The 18,596-nt window shown below is 40.8% G+C and overlaps 1 protein-coding gene across 3 annotated transcripts in view; it reads left to right on the top strand.

The window, feature by feature from the left end:
- The first annotated feature begins 266 nt into the window (after positions 1-266).
- FAM124A (family with sequence similarity 124 member A) overlaps positions 267-18,596 on the top strand; it is a 69,453-nt gene continuing 51,123 nt past the window's right edge. For all 3 annotated transcript variants that reach the window (XM_084609875.1, XM_084609874.1, XM_084609873.1), the window contains exons 1-2: positions 267-508; positions 9,954-9,985. In XM_084609875.1, the coding sequence (XP_084466001.1) occupies positions 450-508; positions 9,954-9,985 (91 nt within the window). In that variant the 5' untranslated portion in view covers positions 267-449. The remainder of the gene's footprint in view (positions 509-9,953; positions 9,986-18,596) is intronic.

Here is an 18,596-nt window from a genome sequence, read left to right as displayed (position 1 = left end):
TGCTCCCAAGCACGTGTGTGTGAGTGTGACTCCCAGATGTGTTTGTAATAACTAATAGGGCCCGGCTGGGGAGCTCTTCTCAGCGAAGATGTCACCTGTGGGACAGACCCCCTTCCGCAGCGTGGGGGGAGGGCTGCGCCCCCTTCTCAGCGGGAGAGTCGCTGCTGTGGCGCGGGCCGGCCTCGGCGCGGGCGGGGGAGCCGCAGGAGCCGCGCGCGCGAAGGCGGGCAGGGGGCCGGGCCAGGGGAGCGGCGCTGACACCCGGAGCCGCGCGGCGGAGCCGGCTGCAGGCGGGGAGGCTCCCGCACACGCTCTCGCTGCCAAGGGAGAGGGGAGCCCGGCGGCCTGCGCGGGCTCCTCGCCCCCAGCGCTGGCGGGAGGCGGCCGCAGCCAGCCGGGGGAGGGGAGGAGGCGGCGGCGGCCGCGGAGATGGAGCCCTGACGCCTGCCATGGAGAGGAAGCCGGGCGGCGAGGATGACTGCGTGGACTCGGGAGCCGAGACAGGAGGGTGAGTCCCGGGCAGGGGCGCAGGCAGCGCAGGGGCGGGAGAGGAGGCAAAAGGGGGGCGCTGGGGCCCGGATGCGGGTGGAGGGGCCCCCGGCTCTGCAGCGAGGGCATGGGGTCCAGGGGAGCGGGGCAGGCTTGCTGAGCCCCGGATAGCCTGGCCGGGGGCGGTCCCCAGAAATGAGCCCGCTTGGCTCGCATGGGGGGGGGGCGGGGCGGTACTTCCCCCCCCCCCGCCATCCCTGGGGAGCCAGTGGGGGGGGCGGTGGGGTTGGCTGGCTCAGCTCCTGCGTCTTGCTGGTTTGATTCCCCCCCGATCTCGCAGCGAGACGGAGAGAGATGCTGCTGCACTTGTTGCTTTTCTCTGCTTCCTCTTTTCTTTTGCTCCTGCTCCGAGAGGCAGCAGCGGGTCCGCAGCTCGCTCCCCTGTTCTGTGTCTTGCCTGGTGAGTTAAGTTCAAGCTTTGCACTATCAGCGTTACCTTGCGGATTGGGCAAACACTGAGCTGAATCTGGGCTGGGTCATAAATACTCAGGGTAGTTGCTCCCTAGGTTTGGCTTTAGGTCAGGGCACGCAAAAGATGTATCTATAATGACAGTCACAAATAATCATTACATGTTGGTGCAGCTGGCCTGCCCCAGAGTGCCCCTTTGATTTCGACTCAGTTTTCCTGGCTGTTTGTTATACTGTATTCCAGAAAGGCCCATACAAACAAGGGAGTGTGCAAGCCCACAGCAGAGGCTCTCAGGGGACATGCACAGGAGCTGAAATGTACTGCTGTGCACAAGACTGGGACAGCTGCAGCCAAGAGGCTGTCTCCTTCCAGCTCCTGTCTTCTCCTGCCCAGCTCCACAAAGGATTGGGGTGGGGGGTATCTCTTAGCCAGCTCCCACCTGTTGATCCTCCTGTTTAGTGCCCTGGGGAAGCAGGAAATATTCTATCTCATAGTATCAGAGCAGCTCACAATCTTAATGAATTGACTCTCTCAACAGCCAGCTGAGGCAGGAAAGTTTTATCGTCATCCTCATTTTACAGATGGGGGACCAAGGCATAGTAAATGACTTGGTGAAGGTCACACACGAAGACTATGGCAGATCCAGGAACAGAACCCAAATCTCCTGAGGATCAGTCCAGTGTTTTGATCACAAGACAATACTTTTTTCCAAATCCCCTTCTGTTCTCACTCCCATCTACTGTTGTTGCAACCTTCTGCCCCTCTCTATGGCAGAGACAGGGTATTTCCACTGCAGCCCTATCTCAGATGCTGCTGCCTTCTCCTGTCACCTGGCTTCCTGTGGGAAGAGAGGCTGAGTCCTCAAGTAGGACTTCTGTGGAGGGGGCCATGGACAAGGGATTCGCAGCCCTCCTTACCTCTTAGTCTCATCTCCCTCCCTTCTCCTGTCTTTAGGGGGAGGGAGGGAGAGCATGGAGGGGTGCCTTTAGCCCTTGGCTGCCTCTTGGCTCTGCTTAGAGGAGGCTGCCACCTCTCCATCTTGTCCCAGGTGCTCTAGATCTTTTCTGGGTCCTACAAAGGGGCTTGAAAGTCTTCTCCTGCCATCCTTCCCTCCCAGGTCAGTACCTCCTCAATTCTTGCCAGGACTTTTTCTTCTCTGCGTGACCCAAGCTAGAGGCATACGGTTGTGCATGTGTACAACAGATGCTTCCTTTCCAGCTGTGAAGGAGTCAGAGGAGTCAAGAGCATTCCTGTTTCTCACCTTGGTCCCTGGCCGCATACAGGAGTCTGGGGAGTAAAGAAGGGGGCTTTCTCTCTTTCCCTCTCTCACACCAGTCATGGGTTCAAATTGCTTCTGAGTCCCATAGTGAGATTCAGGAAAAGAGGAGGCACCTTGAGCTCAACTTGTGCTGGTGGATTATACCCTTTGCAATGTATGAGATCCATGTCACTATGCTAGTGTACAAGACCAGAAGTGTGACAAAACAGTGAAACGGATTCTGCCACCTGCTGTCAGATGCTGGGTATACAATTTCAAAATAATATTATTACTGGTTTAAAAAAAAAAAAGGGATTCAGCTGCATATGGGATTAGGTTTATGATTTCCTTTTATATTCATCGTAATCAAATGAGCAAAATTTAAATACCTTCGTTATAAATTACACATTTTTCTGCACATTTCTGAGATTGAGAGATTGTGGGCTATTTTTCCTTTCACCTTAAATAGCTACAATATTGTGGACATGACTAGTCCCTGCAGGTTAATGTTTTTTATCTGGCTTCAGCATAAAGGAAAAAATCCACACTTTTTTTTCTATTTGTTGGGCAACAGGCTTTTCATTTTACCCTCTGGGAATCTGGAATGCGAATAAAGGGAAAACAACATAATCAGCTAATTCATAGCTGGGTCAAAGTTCAGAAAATCCTTGACATGTCAAGTCACTTTTAATTTACCATGCTCTTCCAAAATAGAAAAACCTGTCTTTTGTTGGAAGGGGCACTTGAAAGGATTTGCCCCAGATGGTGACATTAGCCTTTAGACCTTAGTGATCAGCGTGGCAGCTGCTTATGTCTGGTGTTGATGAGCTGTTAATATGGATGATTTTGTGTCTCATCCCTGTCACACTTTTGACACTGGAACATGTAGCTTTAGAAGAACGCACTGTTTTGTGGAATTTTAACCATGACATATGGTAATTATCAACTAGAATGCTTTACACTGAAATATGTCTTCAAAAGAAATAGGTCATTGTATTTTCATTATTTTACTATGTTTAGCAGATGTTAGTCTGTGATAAACATGTGAAAGAGGTACATGCAACTATATTTTTATTTTTGTTTACTCACCAAATCAGCTGCTCATATTTAGGGTTGGAAGGATGAGATTTTTTTTTTGGTAAATGTTGGTAAACGTTGATTTCACCGTACATACACAAACGGATGAAAAAATATTTCCATCAATAATAGAAATTTACAGATAAGTTCTCAAGCAGTTCCTACTTAGCCAATTAGAGTTTGATGGAAGGCTATTTACTTTGTATATTTTGACATGTTGTTGACAATTTGTGTTTTAATGGTTATAAAGTTTAACTTTTTTAATCACAACGGCTGTCATTAAATAATTTTGGCTGACTCACCCGTGATTTCCCTCAACTGTGAAAATTTAAATGGATAAAAAATGTTTAAAAATAATATCAATATTATGTGTCAAAATTATATAAAAATTGAATTCTATCAAGGCTACTCATATTGTTTGCTTATTACTCTTAAAGCAGAAATAGGGTTTTCTGTATCTTCATAATAGTATTGCAAAAACTCAGCTGGTTTCCTTGTTATGTAGCTATTTCGGTGTTGAAAAAGAATCAATTGACACCTATTTTTAAGTTCAACAATCATACTATGAAAGTATTCTTAGAACAACTGTCAAAATCATTCAGTAGCAGTTTTATTATTATACATCAAGTGGTCTCTTTCTGTCATTTAGTGAATAATAGTGTTGACACTCTAGCAAATCCAAGCTTTGTGAACCATTTTCATCTCTATTCAAGCATGAGCTTTATATATATGTATTGCTAAAACTGTTATATAGCAACAACTAACACTATAATTCATGAAATAGTTCCATAAAATGTATTTTTCTTCCTGAGCTGATGCTGCTGTTAGCCACAATAGTAGGCAAACCCCTATTCTACAGCAGAGTTTGATTCCAGTTTTAAACCATCGTTTTACAAATCCACTTGAATGTATCTTTGTGCTATTGTATGTTCTTCAGTTGATCAAGTTGGAAAGCAGATCAAAACCAGTATATTTTAAGTTACTGAATCCAATAAGACTGGATTGGGCTGAGTTGCCAAGTACTTAAATAAGGAGAATAGAACATATATGCCACCATACACAGCTGCAATCTGTGGCAGAACACCCATTGATATTGAGGAAAGCTGCATGTTTAGAGAGAGAGAAATATACATGGCCTTATTTTTTTCTTATATATAGCCTCTCCTTTAATTGGAAGGAAGGGTGGGGGAAGCAACAAATAAGGAGGATGGTGACATATATGTATGCAAATGAAAAATTAATACTAAACTGTCTGAAAGAGTGACTTGCCATAATGTTTTCTTTGTCTTAGTTTTACTAAAATTAATCTATATGGCTTTTATGATTCATGACCTTTTATATGAACCATAAGGCACAGTTTTCTGTGCAATGCTATATTTTTAATGAAAAATACCAAAACAAAGTTATCTTTTAAAATAATTTTAGAATTTGTTGTGCATATACTTTTTAATGCCCAGGACCTATTCTTGCTGTCTTTTGAAGTCAATGATAAAACTTCAATTGAATTCAGTGAGTGCAGGATTGAGGTCTGTAGTAAGGTTTTTAATGCATGTGAAAAGCTTTAAAGAGTTAACAACTTGCAATATTAATTTACTAATATATTCAAAGCTCTAATTTTTCCCTTCTTTAATTAGAAGTTATTTGAAACTGTGACTTTAAGAATCTTTTCCACTTACATTTCAAATAATTAATAATTAATCCTTTTAGTGAAAGTCAGGAAAAAATACCCATGTAGAACATAAGAAGAAAGGCAGTTATAACTTACTGTATGGACAAAATATAAATGTTCCACTTATATATGTCTTCATGGTTACATTTCAAATTGAATCCACTGCTTATTAAATTGTAAAGCTCTTGCCTAATTTTGGGAGGCAGGAAAACAGTGGTGTTTGTGCAATGCTTGTGTCAACATGGAGAAACCCAAGCTGGTGTCTTTTTTTATCTTATATGAACATGCATCATATATCAGATATTTTTAAAAGTATATTTGACAAATTATGAACACATTTGGGACCTGGCTACATTGTTACTTATTAGTTTTTTGTGCATTAAATGTTTCCTTAAACATCCCTTTTCATCATTGTGTTCTCACAGTTGATCACTACATGGCATATGTGAGCTTCTTGACCATGCTACCATTATGTAGTGGTACTACTCGGGGCTCTGTCACTGGCTCACTACGTAACCGTGGATAAGTCATTTAATCCCTCTGTACCTTGGTTTACCTAGCTGTAAAATGGGTGTAAAATACTTACATGTCGAAACAGAATTAAAATAATCTATTTAATGTTCATCTTCAAACAAAGAGGCCATGATGCTTAAAATAAAATAAATAGTTTCATGAGTTGATTTTATTTATTTTTTGGTGCCACACAGCTCAGCTTATAGACACTCTCCTATGAATTTGTACATTTGTGTGTTAAGATACATCTACACAGGGGTGAAAATAAAACCCACAGCAAAGAGAGTCAGAGCCTGGGTCAACTGAGTTAAGCTCGCTAAGTTCGTGTTACAGAGCTAAAAATAGCATTGTAAACATTTGGGCTGGAGCCCAGGCTCTGAAACCCAGCTCGCCCGTTCAATGATGGTTCCCCGTTTACAATTACATTTTGAGACCTACCAGTTAGCCAGTTTTTAATCCATTTAATGAGTGCCATGTTAATTGTATATTGTTCTAGTTTTTTAATCACAATGTTATGTGATACTATGTTAAACACGTTACAGGAATCTAAGTATAGTATATCAACATTAATGGTCCAGCGAGCTCCTCAGCAGCTCTTTTAAAACTCTTGAATGCAAGTGTTCTGGAGTTGCTGATTTAAAAATGTCTAACTTTAGTAGCTCCTATTTAACATCCTCCATAAATACTAGTGGAATGGAAAGAGTATTCTTTTCACCATATGATGAGAGTATATCATCTGTTTTTCCCCAAATACAGAACAGAAATATTCACTGCACATGTCTTCCTTTTCTGCATTATTATTTAGTCTACCTTTTCATCTAATCATGGACCAATACCATTGTCAGGATTCTTTTTGTTCCTAATATATTTTAAAAACTCTTTCTTATTGTCCTTAACTGTGCTGCCATAGATTTCTCCTTGTGTCCCTTTGCTTCATTTATCAATTTTCTACAATTCCTACTTGATTTATATTCATTATTATCAACTTCTGCCTTCTTCCATTTGTTATATATTTATAGCTGCCTTCCCCTCCCCTCTTAACCAGGTCATTTTTTAAACCAGTATGGCCTTCTTTCTTGATTGTGGTATTTTTGGCATCTGTATGGTGTTCATAAACGATTCCCAATTATCATTCACATTTTTCTGATTAAATCCTTCCTTCTAGCTGATTTGGTTCATCCCTCAGATGTCAGTCTCACATCATATATTACGTCCATTTATGTGTAACTCTCAGGAGAAGAAAAGGAGGACTTGTGGCACCTTAGAGTCTAACAAATTTATTTGAGCATAAGCTTTCGTGAGCTACAGCTCACTTTATCGGATGCTGCATCCATTGAAGTGAGCTGTAGCTCACGAAAGCTTATGCTCAAATAAATTTGTTAGTCTCTAAGGTGCCACAAGTCCTCCTTTTCTTTTTGCGGATACAGACTAACACAGCTGCTACTCTGAAACCTCTCAGGAGAAGAAACCGTTGCTGCTGTAACCTATTTTTAAGGACTGTTTTTACCTTTGGGTTTTTTTTGTAACTTTCACATAATATCTATATTTCTATATATCACTCTTGTCATGGCACTGTACAGAATTCACCTGTGATTTGAGTATTCAAATATGTTAAATGGAGCTTTTGTCACAGATTGGTATTGAAATGATTTTTACCACCAGACATCACCAATGTAATGCAAAAGTTCCAGTGTGCTTTTTCATATCTCAGTAGAGAAACCTGCTAATATATTATTATAGATATGGTCCTTGAAAGCAACTTTTACGTAGACTTTAATAACTGAATTTTTCTAGCAGGGAGATCTGTACTGACATCTACTATAATTGAGCCAGAACAGTGTATGCATTATTGGTTAGTGGTTCATTCCTTTGGTGTACTGTGTACTACTATTTAAAGAACAAGGTACAAAATCCTAGGCAGGTAAGCATCATGCTTTCCGCCACCTGAGAAATACACCAGAAGCTGCGTGCCACATACTGGTGTGGTTATTTCTAGTCCACTGTATTTAAAATATTATAAATGGCAGTTTAAAGCACAGGAAGAATACTGCTACCGGAGGCTCTCCAAAACCATTAAAATGTTAGTAAACATCCCTTTGTAGTAGTTAAATTGAGACACAGATGGTCATATTCTGAACTTTCTCTGTCTGGTAGAAATCCAAAGCAACTCCATTAAAATACACTGTTATCACTTACACTAATGCAGTGATCTCGGTTACTCTGGTGGAAATCCAATGAAGTTAGTAGAGTTGCTTTGGATTTATACCAATATAAGTGAAATCATAATCTGATCCATAGGAACTGAGTGACTTGCTCAAGGTCACACAGCAAGCTGGTGTCAGAGTCAGCAATAGAATCTAGTTCTCCTGACTCATAAGCCTGTAGTTAATTCACTATACCATGCTCTTCCCCATGTGCCTATTTAATAATAGTTTATTTAAGGATGAAAAGAAGCCTCTTAGGCATAACGGTGGTGTGAAAGAATACTTCCTAGGTAAAAGGTGCTAGGGAAAAATCTCAGTACAATAGGTGTCATCATGCCAGTGCTGGGCAAGCAAAGGGAGCAGGCAGCAGGAGGGCTGTCGGCTCTTACATAATTTATTTTTCCTGGTATAAAGAAGGCCTGGAGAAGGAGACTTTTAGACATGGGAGAGAGGAGAGGCTGTTAAACCTAGAAATAGAAACAATGACTGGACAGTGAGTAAAACAACCCTTCACACACACTCCCTATATATATATATATATATATATATATATATATATATATATATATATATATATATATATATAATACGCACACCCCCTTGCTTCAGAGCCTTTGTTACTCCACTACCTCCCCCTAAGATACCTGGAAGGTCTGAAAATGATCCTGTATAGGAGATGCATCCTCCTTACCCATTCTTGCCTGAATTTCACCTTCCATTTCGCCTTTAAAGGGTAACATCCTTCATTTAAAACATGCAGAACTAATGGCTGCTACAAAGCCCAGCCTCTGTCCCCAGTACTGCCCAAGACTGTGGCCCCGATACTTCACCATTAAGGTCAATGATAGCTTTGCCATTGACTTCAGTGAACATAGGATCAAGCCCTGTAACAGCTGCTACTGCTCCACTAGTCGCTTCTTGCATCCCTTCCCCAGTCTATGTTCAGAACACAGACCACAGAACGCTTTCCCGAGGGAATTGGTAGAAGCCCCGTCACTTGGAACATTTAAAATGGGGATGAGAACAACATCAGTACATGAACTAGCAGGAACAAAACGACATTCAAGGAAGCTGGGGCTAAATGATTTAGGAGATTTTTACTTCTATATTTAACTTGTTTAAATTTATGACCTGTCAAAGTGATTGTTCATTTTGTATAGTACCTAGAATGCTTAAAATATTTGCAAGAGCTCCAGAGCTCAAGTATTCCAGCTAGCTATCTTTATTAGAAAAAGAGAGCAACATACTGTTTTGGGTTTTGTTTGTTTGTTCTGTGAGCAAATTATCAGATGTTTTCTCATTTCTGAGTCTTTTGAGTAACTTTTTCAGTTTTTCTGTGCAAACATGAGGGCTAGGAATTTACTTTTTTTGAAAAATAAAAAGCTGAGAGTCTCAGACTTGCTTCCAAGATCTGGAGCTTTAAGAAAAGCATAAAATATCACAACATTTAGAGTTGTCAACACATTGTGAATAACCTGTGATTTCTATTAAAAATCTTTGACAAACTTTCAGCCCCAGCTCACAATAAAAAGGGCTTATATTTTGATTTGTAAAATGAAATCACAGATTAATTGGTGACCATAAAAGTTTATTAGCTCCTTCAGGAATGAATAAAAATTTCAAAGATTCAGAGTTATATAGTGAACAGCTGCAAAATTAACTACCTAGCCTCCTTCAAAATACTGAACAGCACTAGTTCTTGTTGTGGACAATAAATTGAATAAAACTAATGTGGAACTTCTAGACTGGGGCTCTGTTGAGATATGACATTATAAAGAAGAAAAAAAGAGACAGAAAAGACTTCTCCAAAGGGTAAAAACCTTGTTCTTCAATTAATCATATCTCTAAGACCAATTTTATGGTTTCCTTCAAATGTTGTGCAAAGGACAACTCAATTTCTCTTCTGTCTACAGAATGCACATTAGAAATTTCAGGTGCAAAGCATTTTTGGAGATATTTGGAAGGGGAGGAGGGTCAAAATCCAGCAGTATTGGAAAACTAGTTACAGCCTCAAAGAGTTTCTTCTCTAGTTGTGTAGTCTCTGTAGATATTTTTAACATTCCTGCAGAATGTCCGCTATCTTGAGGGCACATTCAAAATATTTTCCATAGTGAGTTATTTTACTATAAAAATAACTGTATGTAGGTTTTAAGCAATTTGACAGTTTAAAACAAATTAAATAAAGTCAATAGTTTCCTTTGCCAAATTTGTATATGATCTTTTAAAGATTTAAATATAGTACAGCCTTGCTGAACTAAGATTTTTGTCTTGCAGATCTGAGTACAGCCGCATGTCCTCTACAAGCAGTAAGTATAATTTTAAGACCTTTTAAAAATAAAATCTCACCCTTTTCTTTTTCATTTGCTGTCTGCTAATGTCTGCTTAATGCAATAAAGAAGTCTCCAGGTTTTCAAATTATATTACAGTGATATGTTTTGGATCTATCTAAACTCTTCTCCATCACTAGCAGAAATGTGTTTAAAGATCAAAGTAATAATAATAAAAGGAGAAATAAAAAGACAAATAAAAGTGTTGATTGACAGACCTTTTACAAAAACCTTGTATACAATTTAAAAAGCCTCTTGGCTATTATGTTTACTGAAATCAGTTCTTCAGTGTATGGGCAGGATTTGCAAAAACACTTGGCACTAGATTAACTCTGCTCCCATTAAGATCAGTAGTAAAACTTCCTAAATCTTGGTCCTGCTTTACACAGCAGCACCGAACACACTTACCACTCATATGCCCAGTTTGCACTGACCTTGTGTGACCCAGCCGGGTGTAGAGAAGGCTCATGCAAATGATCATTTAAATATTTCCTCTCACTATCTCTTTCCACCACGAAGCAGATCTTCATCCCTAGCCTCTCACGGGCCTATGAAGTTCACTGCAGTAGGCTCTGGGGCTTCAGTAACCCATGCAGAGCTGTTGCAAGTGAAAAAGGGGGACTGAGATGAGTCCCCAAAATACAGTCAGAAGAGGAAAAAGTAGTCATCAAAGATCACAGGAGGGGAGTGGCCCTGATCACTATGTGGGTGGTGTCCTAGATTGGTCCTGTATTCCACTGCCAAGTGACAGCTCTGTTTCAAAGCTGTTATTAGGGAGATAGCCGAGTTCCCAGGGAATTACATGTGCCACTTACATAGTAAGGACCCCATCCATGCTCTGCTTGGAACTCCGTTTGGAAACAGTGGTTCAGTGGATGGATTGGTTGGCCAGTGTGGATAGGGCCAAACTGAGTTACAACCATGCTCAAAGATATAAACATTAAAATCATAAGAAGATAGGGTAGAGCAGAGGTGGGCAAGCTACGGCCCGCTGGCCACATCCAGCCCCTGGGACCCTCCTGCCCGGCCCCTGAGCTTCTGGCACAGGAGGCTCGCCCCCAGCCCCTCCCGCTGTTCCCCCTCCCCCGCAGCCTCAGTGCGCCATGCTGCCGGTGTAGTGTATTAAACTGCTCCGCATAAGAATGTGCTACTGGTAGCAGTTACGGAGGAGAGCAATTTACTACACTACACCGATGCAACGCTCTGGGTGGCGCGTCTGTAGCGCCGCCAGCCACTGGTGCTCTGTGCTGCACGGTAAGGGAGCAGAGGGGGTTGGATAGAGGGCAGGGGAGTTTGGGGTGGTGATCAAGGGGCCTGGGTGTGGATGGGGTCAGGGTGGGGAATGGGGGGGGGAGGGGGGTTGAATGGGGGCAGGGGTCCCGTGAGGGAAGTCAGGTTGGATGGGGCAGTAGGGGGTAGTCAGGGGCAGGGGTTCCGGGGGCGGTCAGGGGACAGGGAGCGGGAGTGGTGGTGGTGGATGGGGCAGAGGTTCTGGGGGAGCTGTCAGGGAACAGGCGGGGTTGGATGGGGCAGGAGTCTGGGGGGGGCGGGGCGGACTGTCGGGGGCAAGAAGCAAGGGGGTTGGATGGGGGTGGGGGCACAGCCTCCCTAACCGGCCCGCCATACAATTTCCAAAACCCAGTGTGGCACTCAGGCCAAAAAGTTTGCCCGTGCCTAGGGTAGAGTGAGAGCATAATTCTGAAACATGGTTTGGCTACTCAATGTGAATAGGGTCTCAGAGTTTGTAATGATTAATGTCGTTTCAGCAAAGGCCACAGGAATTAGAAATGAGTGAGTGCCTATTATAAACTGATGCCAAGAAAACATAAGGGGAGAGAATTCTGTAAGACATTTCTTTGTTTGAGCTTAAAGAAGGGAGAAAGTGAACTGAAAGTTTTCCAGTCTTCCCAAATATTTCTTATGACCAGATTAGATTTCAGGTTAACTAAGTGATAAAAGATGAAACACAGTATCTGGTTTCTTTTTTCCAGTGATGTGATATGGCAAATTTTTCTGCTTTCACCAAAAGGAATTTCACATGGTGCTTTTCCGTCTTCTACGATAATGACTTTATCTTCCCAAAAATAGTCTGTCATTTACTGGAAGAACTGTATCTATTACTCTCTGAATCCCAGAAATGGTTATTCAAGTAAAACTGCAAATAAAGCCCTCTTATCAATGTAAGATGGCATCTCTTCCCCCTAATTCCCTCCTGATTTCTCCTCATAGGTGCAAGCTGTTACTCACAGTGAACACTGCAGAAATTCACAAAGATGACTTTCCTACCCTGCAGCCCTAATTCTCTTATAATCAGAAGAGAGCTGTCAAATGTCCTCCATCCACATGATTCTGGGTGAAATGGAGTTTCTCTAGCCAGTTCCACACAGGTGTCCAGTTCTCAGACTAATTCCCCAAGGTATCACCTAGCCAGAAGGAATAATTTGAGGTTTTATCTATTTCTTATTGAACTCAGTGGGAATATTGTAGTTGCTTTCAGTTGAATTCCAATTCACTGAAAGTTGTATCAGGCCCTTAAAGAATAAAGTTATCTACATGTCTGAATCCTGAGCTGATGTGACTGACAAAGGGCTAGCTGTCTGTCTGCTGGATGTATGTCTCCAGTGAGCAGTTCAGGCCTTTAGCCTAAGAATGTTCTTATTATTTGAATGTATTCCTGATTTCCTACTGGCAGGGATCATTCTCTATATGGTTGGCAGATTATGGGCCTAGTAATAATTAGTATTTGACAAATGAACTCACTGATGAGGCTTAAAGCAAAGTATTTCTCGTCTAGACATTGACTTGTAATCAATTATTTATTTATATTACTGCTGTGTTGAGTGAAAACAATAGGAGCAAACTCATCTTGGTAATTCTTACTTGTAATGGATTAGTACATACAAGTGATTTCAGTTACATGCCAGCTGCAGTTTGTCACATTAAATGTGGTGACCTAGACGTTGTGCTGACCAAGGCAGTCCAGGATGTGGTGGGGATTACAATAGTATTTTAACACCAGTCCTTTGTCAGAACTGGGAAGTATTATCATTCTGGCAGAGACAGAAAAGTTCAGGAGACAGGACAGCCTTTTTACATACAAACTTAAAAATGTGATGTGTCTCTTTTCTGCTTCCAAGACAAATGAAGCTGGTGTAGCACCGCAAATTATGGGATTTAGTTTTTTATTTCATAGACATTGTGTAGTCAGTCTGTTCAGACAGCACAAGAGGAATAGTAATATTTGAGTAGATCAGACTGTGAACTCTTCAGGGCAGGGACTACCTTTCTACTCTCTATAGAGCACCTACTATAACCACGCACCAAATCTGATTCGGGTCTCTAGTTGCCACTGAATTACAAATAATAAATTTCAGAGTAGCAGCTGTGTTAGTCTGTATCCGCAAAAAGAACAGGAGTACTTGTGGCACCTCAGAGACTAACAAATTTATTTGAGCATAAGTTTTCGTGGGCTACAGCCTACTTCATCAGATGCATGCATGCATTCATCTGATGAAGTAGGCTGTAGTCCATGACAACTTATGCTCAAATAAATTTGTTAGTCTCTGAGGTGCCACAAGTACTCCTGTTCTTTTTGCAAATAATAAATTGTGATAGCTTCTTCTAAAACTCTTTAGAAAAAAGAGCAGAGGTTAGCTCTTGGCTTTATAAGTCCACATGAAAACTCACTGCTCCACATCCCAATATTAAATCACTTGACAGAAATGGTTTCCATGTCCCCAGTAAAGAGTAAAAACAATGGAGTAATGTTTACTTTTATATTGCTGCTTTCATCCCAAAGGACTTCACAAATTATGTGCGCACTATAGAGATCCACTAAAATGAACTGCCAAGATTGAAGATAGCAACTAACCAACACATAGTAGACTGCAAAACAATTTGGAGAAGGGAGGAGAAGAAATTTGGGGCAGAGATAGTAGGGCAAACCCCTACTCTTACTAAAGATTCTCTGGCAGTTTTCATTTTTGTCTGATTTGCAAATGTCTAAATACCCCTTTCTGGTGAATGGCAGTTTTCTAACCCAGAAAGTTAAAGAGCTTTGTTGGTCCTGCCAGGATTGTAATCTCTGGTTCTGTGGAGTGTTGGGTTTCAAATTTGAATCTTAAACTAGTAAGCCATTCTTTCTGGCAGATTTCTGAATCAAGTCAGCTGGGCAAAGGTTTACTACAGAGATGCCAAAGAAGAAACTAGGAAAGGTGACTTGTCAGGTGACTTCATTGCACTCAGTTTAGTGGCTCATTGTGAAGACTATTAAACTCTGCTGCAGAGAAGACTGCAAAAGTTTTGTAGGCTACTCTGCCAATACAAAAGCATGAGAAAGCCATAGACCTGAGGGGAAACGTAAATATGATTAGGAAGGCCAAGAAATAATTTGAAGAACAGCTAGCCAAAGACTCAAAAAATAATAGCAAAAAAATTAAGAACATCAGAAGCAGGAAGCCTGCTCAACAACCAGTGGAGCCACTGGACGTTCAAGATGCTAAAGGAGCACTCAAGGACAGTAAGGCCATTGTGGAGAAACTGAATGAATTCTGTTAATTGGTCTTCACGGCTGAGGGTGGGAGGGAGATTCCCAAATCTGAGCCATTCTTTTTAGGTGACAAATCTGAGGAACTGTCCCAGATGAGGTGTCATTAGAGGAGGGAACAAATTGATCAACTAAACAGTAATAAGTCACCAGGACTAGATGATATTCACTGAAGAGTTCTGAAGGAACTCAAATGTGAAATTGCAGAACTACTAACTCTAGTCTGGTTTCAGAGTAGCAGCCGTGTTAGTCCGTATCTGCAAAAAGAAAAGGAGTACTTTTGGCACCTTAGAGACTAACAAATTTATTTGAGCATAAGCTTTCGTGAGCTACAGCTCATTTCATCAGATGCCTAGTCTGTAAGCTATCCTTTAAATCAGCTTCTTTACCAAATGACTGGAGGATAGCTAATGTGATGCCAATTTTTAAAACGGGTTCCAGAGGTGATCCCGGAATTACAGACTGGTAAGCCTGACTTCAGTACTGGGCAGACTAGTTGAAACTATAGTAAAGAACAAAATTGCTAGACACGTAGATTAACATAATTTGATGGGGAAGAGTCAACATGTTTTTTGTGAAATGATGCTTCACTAATCTATTCAAATTCTTTGAGGGGGTCAACAAGCATGTGAATAAGGGGGATCCAGTGGATATAGTTTACTTATATTTTCAGAAAGCCTTTGACAAGGTCCCTCACCAAAAGCTCTTAAGGAGAGCAAGCTGTCATGGGATAAGAGGGAAGGTCCTCTCATGGATCGGTAACTGGTTAAAAGATAGGAAACAAAGGGTAAGAATAAATGGTCAGTTTTCAGAATGGACAGAGGTAAATGGACAGTGGAGTCCCCAGGGGTCTGTATGGGGATCAGTCCTGTTCAACATATTCATAAATGATCTGGAAAAAGGGGCAAACAGTGAGGTGGCAAAATTTGCAGATGAATCAAAACTACTCAAGATAGTTAAGTCCCATGCAGAGAGCAAAGAACTACAAAAGGATCTCACAAAACTAGGTGACTGGGCAACAAAATGGCAGATGACATTCAATTTAATTAATACACATTGGAAAACATAATCCCAACTATACATATAAAATGATAGGGTCTAAATTAGCTGTTACCATTCAAGAAAGAGATCTTTGTGAATAGTTCTCTAAAAACATCCACTCAGTGTACAGCGGCGGTCAAAAAGGTGAACAGAATGTTGGGAATCATTCAGAAAGGGATAGATAATAAGACAGAAAATATCATATTGCTTCTATATAAATCCCTGGTATGCCCACTTCTTGAATATTGCATGCAGATGTGACCGCCCCATCTCAAAAAAGATATATTGGAATTGGAAAAGGTTCAGAAAAGGGCAAAAAAAATTATTAGGGGTATGGAACAGCTTCCACATGAGGACAGATTAAAAAGACTGGGACTTTTCAGCTTGGAAAAGAGATGACTAAGGGCGGAAAGGATAGCGGTCTATAAAATCATGACTGGTGTAGAGAAAGTAAATAAGGAAGTGTTGTTTATTCCTTCTCATAACACAAGAACTAGGGATTACCAAATGAAATTAATGGGCAAGAGGTTTAAAACAAAAGGAAGTGTTTTTTTCACACAACGCACAGAGACAAAAGATAGCCACTGACAGGGGAGTACTAGGAAACAGTGAGACAATGTTGGTCAATATGGTAGGCAGTGGTCTTAGTCTACTAGCCATTGTGAAGTTTTTGTCAAGTTATGATTTTGAGAGGCTGCCAGCAGCCTCTCTGTCTACCTTTTGATTCAGTAGAGTTTTGGAGGATCTCCAAATCTCCAGTTCTGCATGTACATTTGTGATAACAGAGCTGGGTGACATTTTTCACCTCAACATTTTTTTTCTGAGAAAATGTAGATTTGGGTCAACCAAAACATTTTGTGAATTTGTGTCCATTTAAGTAAAAAGTTGATCAAAACAAAAAAAGAAAAAATTTCAGAAATGTCAAAACAGATCATTTTGATTTTTCAGTCTTGATTCACAAGGGGATTTCTGCACAGCATTGAGGAAGAGATGCTGCTTCTCCGGTGCCCAATAGCCTAGTGGTTAGGGCACTCATCTGAGCTACAGGAGACCCAGGCTGGAATCTTCCTCAGGCATATGGACTTGAACCCAGGTCTTTCCCCACTCAGGGGAGTGCCCTAATCACCAGGCTATTGGCTAATCTGGTGTGGGCCTTTCTCAGTCTCTCCCGTGAAATTGTTTCACTTTGTATAAAGTACTTGATCAGTTATTGGCTCAAAGAGAGCATGAGCCTGACTCTATAGCCTGGTGATTAGAAATGTATCTTGATGTGGAGGAGTTGTGGATTCATAGTCTCTGCTGTGGAGCAGATAGTTGAACCTGGGTGAGTGCCCTGGTGATTGGGCATAAGAGAGGACACTCCCATCATTTTGTGAATGTAGTCCTTTATTTCCTTTGCTTTCATTTAAAAGGTTAAAAATGCCAAAGAAAAAATGTTTTATTCAACCAGAAAGAAAATTTTTCTGACTTTTTTTTTGATTCTCCAAAAAATTGGTTTTGGTTTGACCTAAACTGAACTTTCTTTAAATTTTTCAGAATTGCCAGCAAACTGAAAAATGGGTCATTTTCATAGCTCTGGATATCCATTCTCCCAAGGCTTTCTCCAAAACTGGGCATTTTTAAGCAAAGCCTTGATTTGCCTTGTAGCATTTGAAATATATAGTACTTAGATCTGGAGCCAGTTACCAATGGCTTTTTAAGGAATAACTTTTGCTCTTGGCATTTTTCAGGTATGCAACCAATAGGAACTGTCTGGATATATGTATTTACTCGACTTTCAGCTAAATCAGTGAGCAAAATGCATATCTACCCCTATTGGATAGGATGTGTATTTGTGACAGTGTGTAGGGAACTTGAGCTACAGAAAGCAAAAATCTGTTTTAACCAGAAACCAATATAACACTAATACTCTTCAGTTTAAAACTTAGTGGGTGAGAGGTCATTCTTCGATAGAAATAGCTTAAATAAAGACTGTGAGAGGAGGAATAGCATACTGTGGTTTGTGCTGTGGTTCTCAATTAAGTGAAAGGCATGTCACCCACCTGCTTTGCAGTTTATAGCTGATGACTGACCTACCTTTCATTTACTGACTCTAACTGAGGGGGCCCAGATGTCCTGATTTCATAGGGACAGTCCCAATATTTGGGGTTTTGTCTTATATAGGCTCCTACTACCCGCCACTTCCTGTCCTGATTTTTCACACTTGCTGTCTGGTCACCCTACTGTAACTGGAAAACGAACTAATACTTTTGGGGTATTTTTAGGCTGTATGTATTCCTTTACTGTGACCTTCATGGTTAGGATGAAAGAATTATACTCATGTTGTATACGTCATTGAAGCCTGGAAGTTTCATCCATGCTCTCTTTTTTTTTTTTTTTTTTAAGTGCAATGTAATTTCTCCAAAGCAGATTTATACTAGTGTAAGTTGCTGAGAGCAGAATCTGGTCCCATATTTCTTCTGTAACTAGCTAGTATTATTGTAAAGTGTACATATTGCTTTCTGTTTATAATCTGTTCCTTTGTTAGTGTAAATACATTCATTTTGTTTAGATAACTAGTTGACATTGATTGTAAATTAAGACGATAAATAGTCTATATTTAGTGCTGCCTTTCAGAGACACTACTTCTTAAACAGAGGCACACAAGGAATGTCTGGGGAACTACACTCTGAAAAAGTTATAAGAAAATGGAGTGGTTGTGACATGAATATAAATCTATTTAAAGCACCACCTCTTATGGTCGGATCCAAAGTTGTTGGAGTCATTATTGACAAGGAGCCTAAGGGTTGAGTGTTCTAGCCTCCAGCTTGGCGTTCACTGTTATCAGTGCTCAGTGTTAATTATTTCACTTTGCTTTAAAACATGCATATAATTTTGGTGTAGAATTTTCAAAACTGCCCAAGTGACATAAGCACCTAACATCTCATTAAAAGTCAATTGACTTAGGTACTTTTAAAACTTTTACTTTTAACCAGTAAAAATGTTGCTTTAGAAGAATCTCTC

The sequence above is a fragment of the Lepidochelys olivacea genome, assembly GCF_965140295.1.
Source record: "Lepidochelys olivacea isolate rLepOli2 genome assembly, chromosome: 1".
NCBI lineage: Eukaryota > Metazoa > Chordata > Testudines > Cheloniidae > Lepidochelys > Lepidochelys olivacea.
Note: the sequence above shows the minus strand (reverse complement) of the source record. Positions and strands in the feature narration are given on the sequence as shown.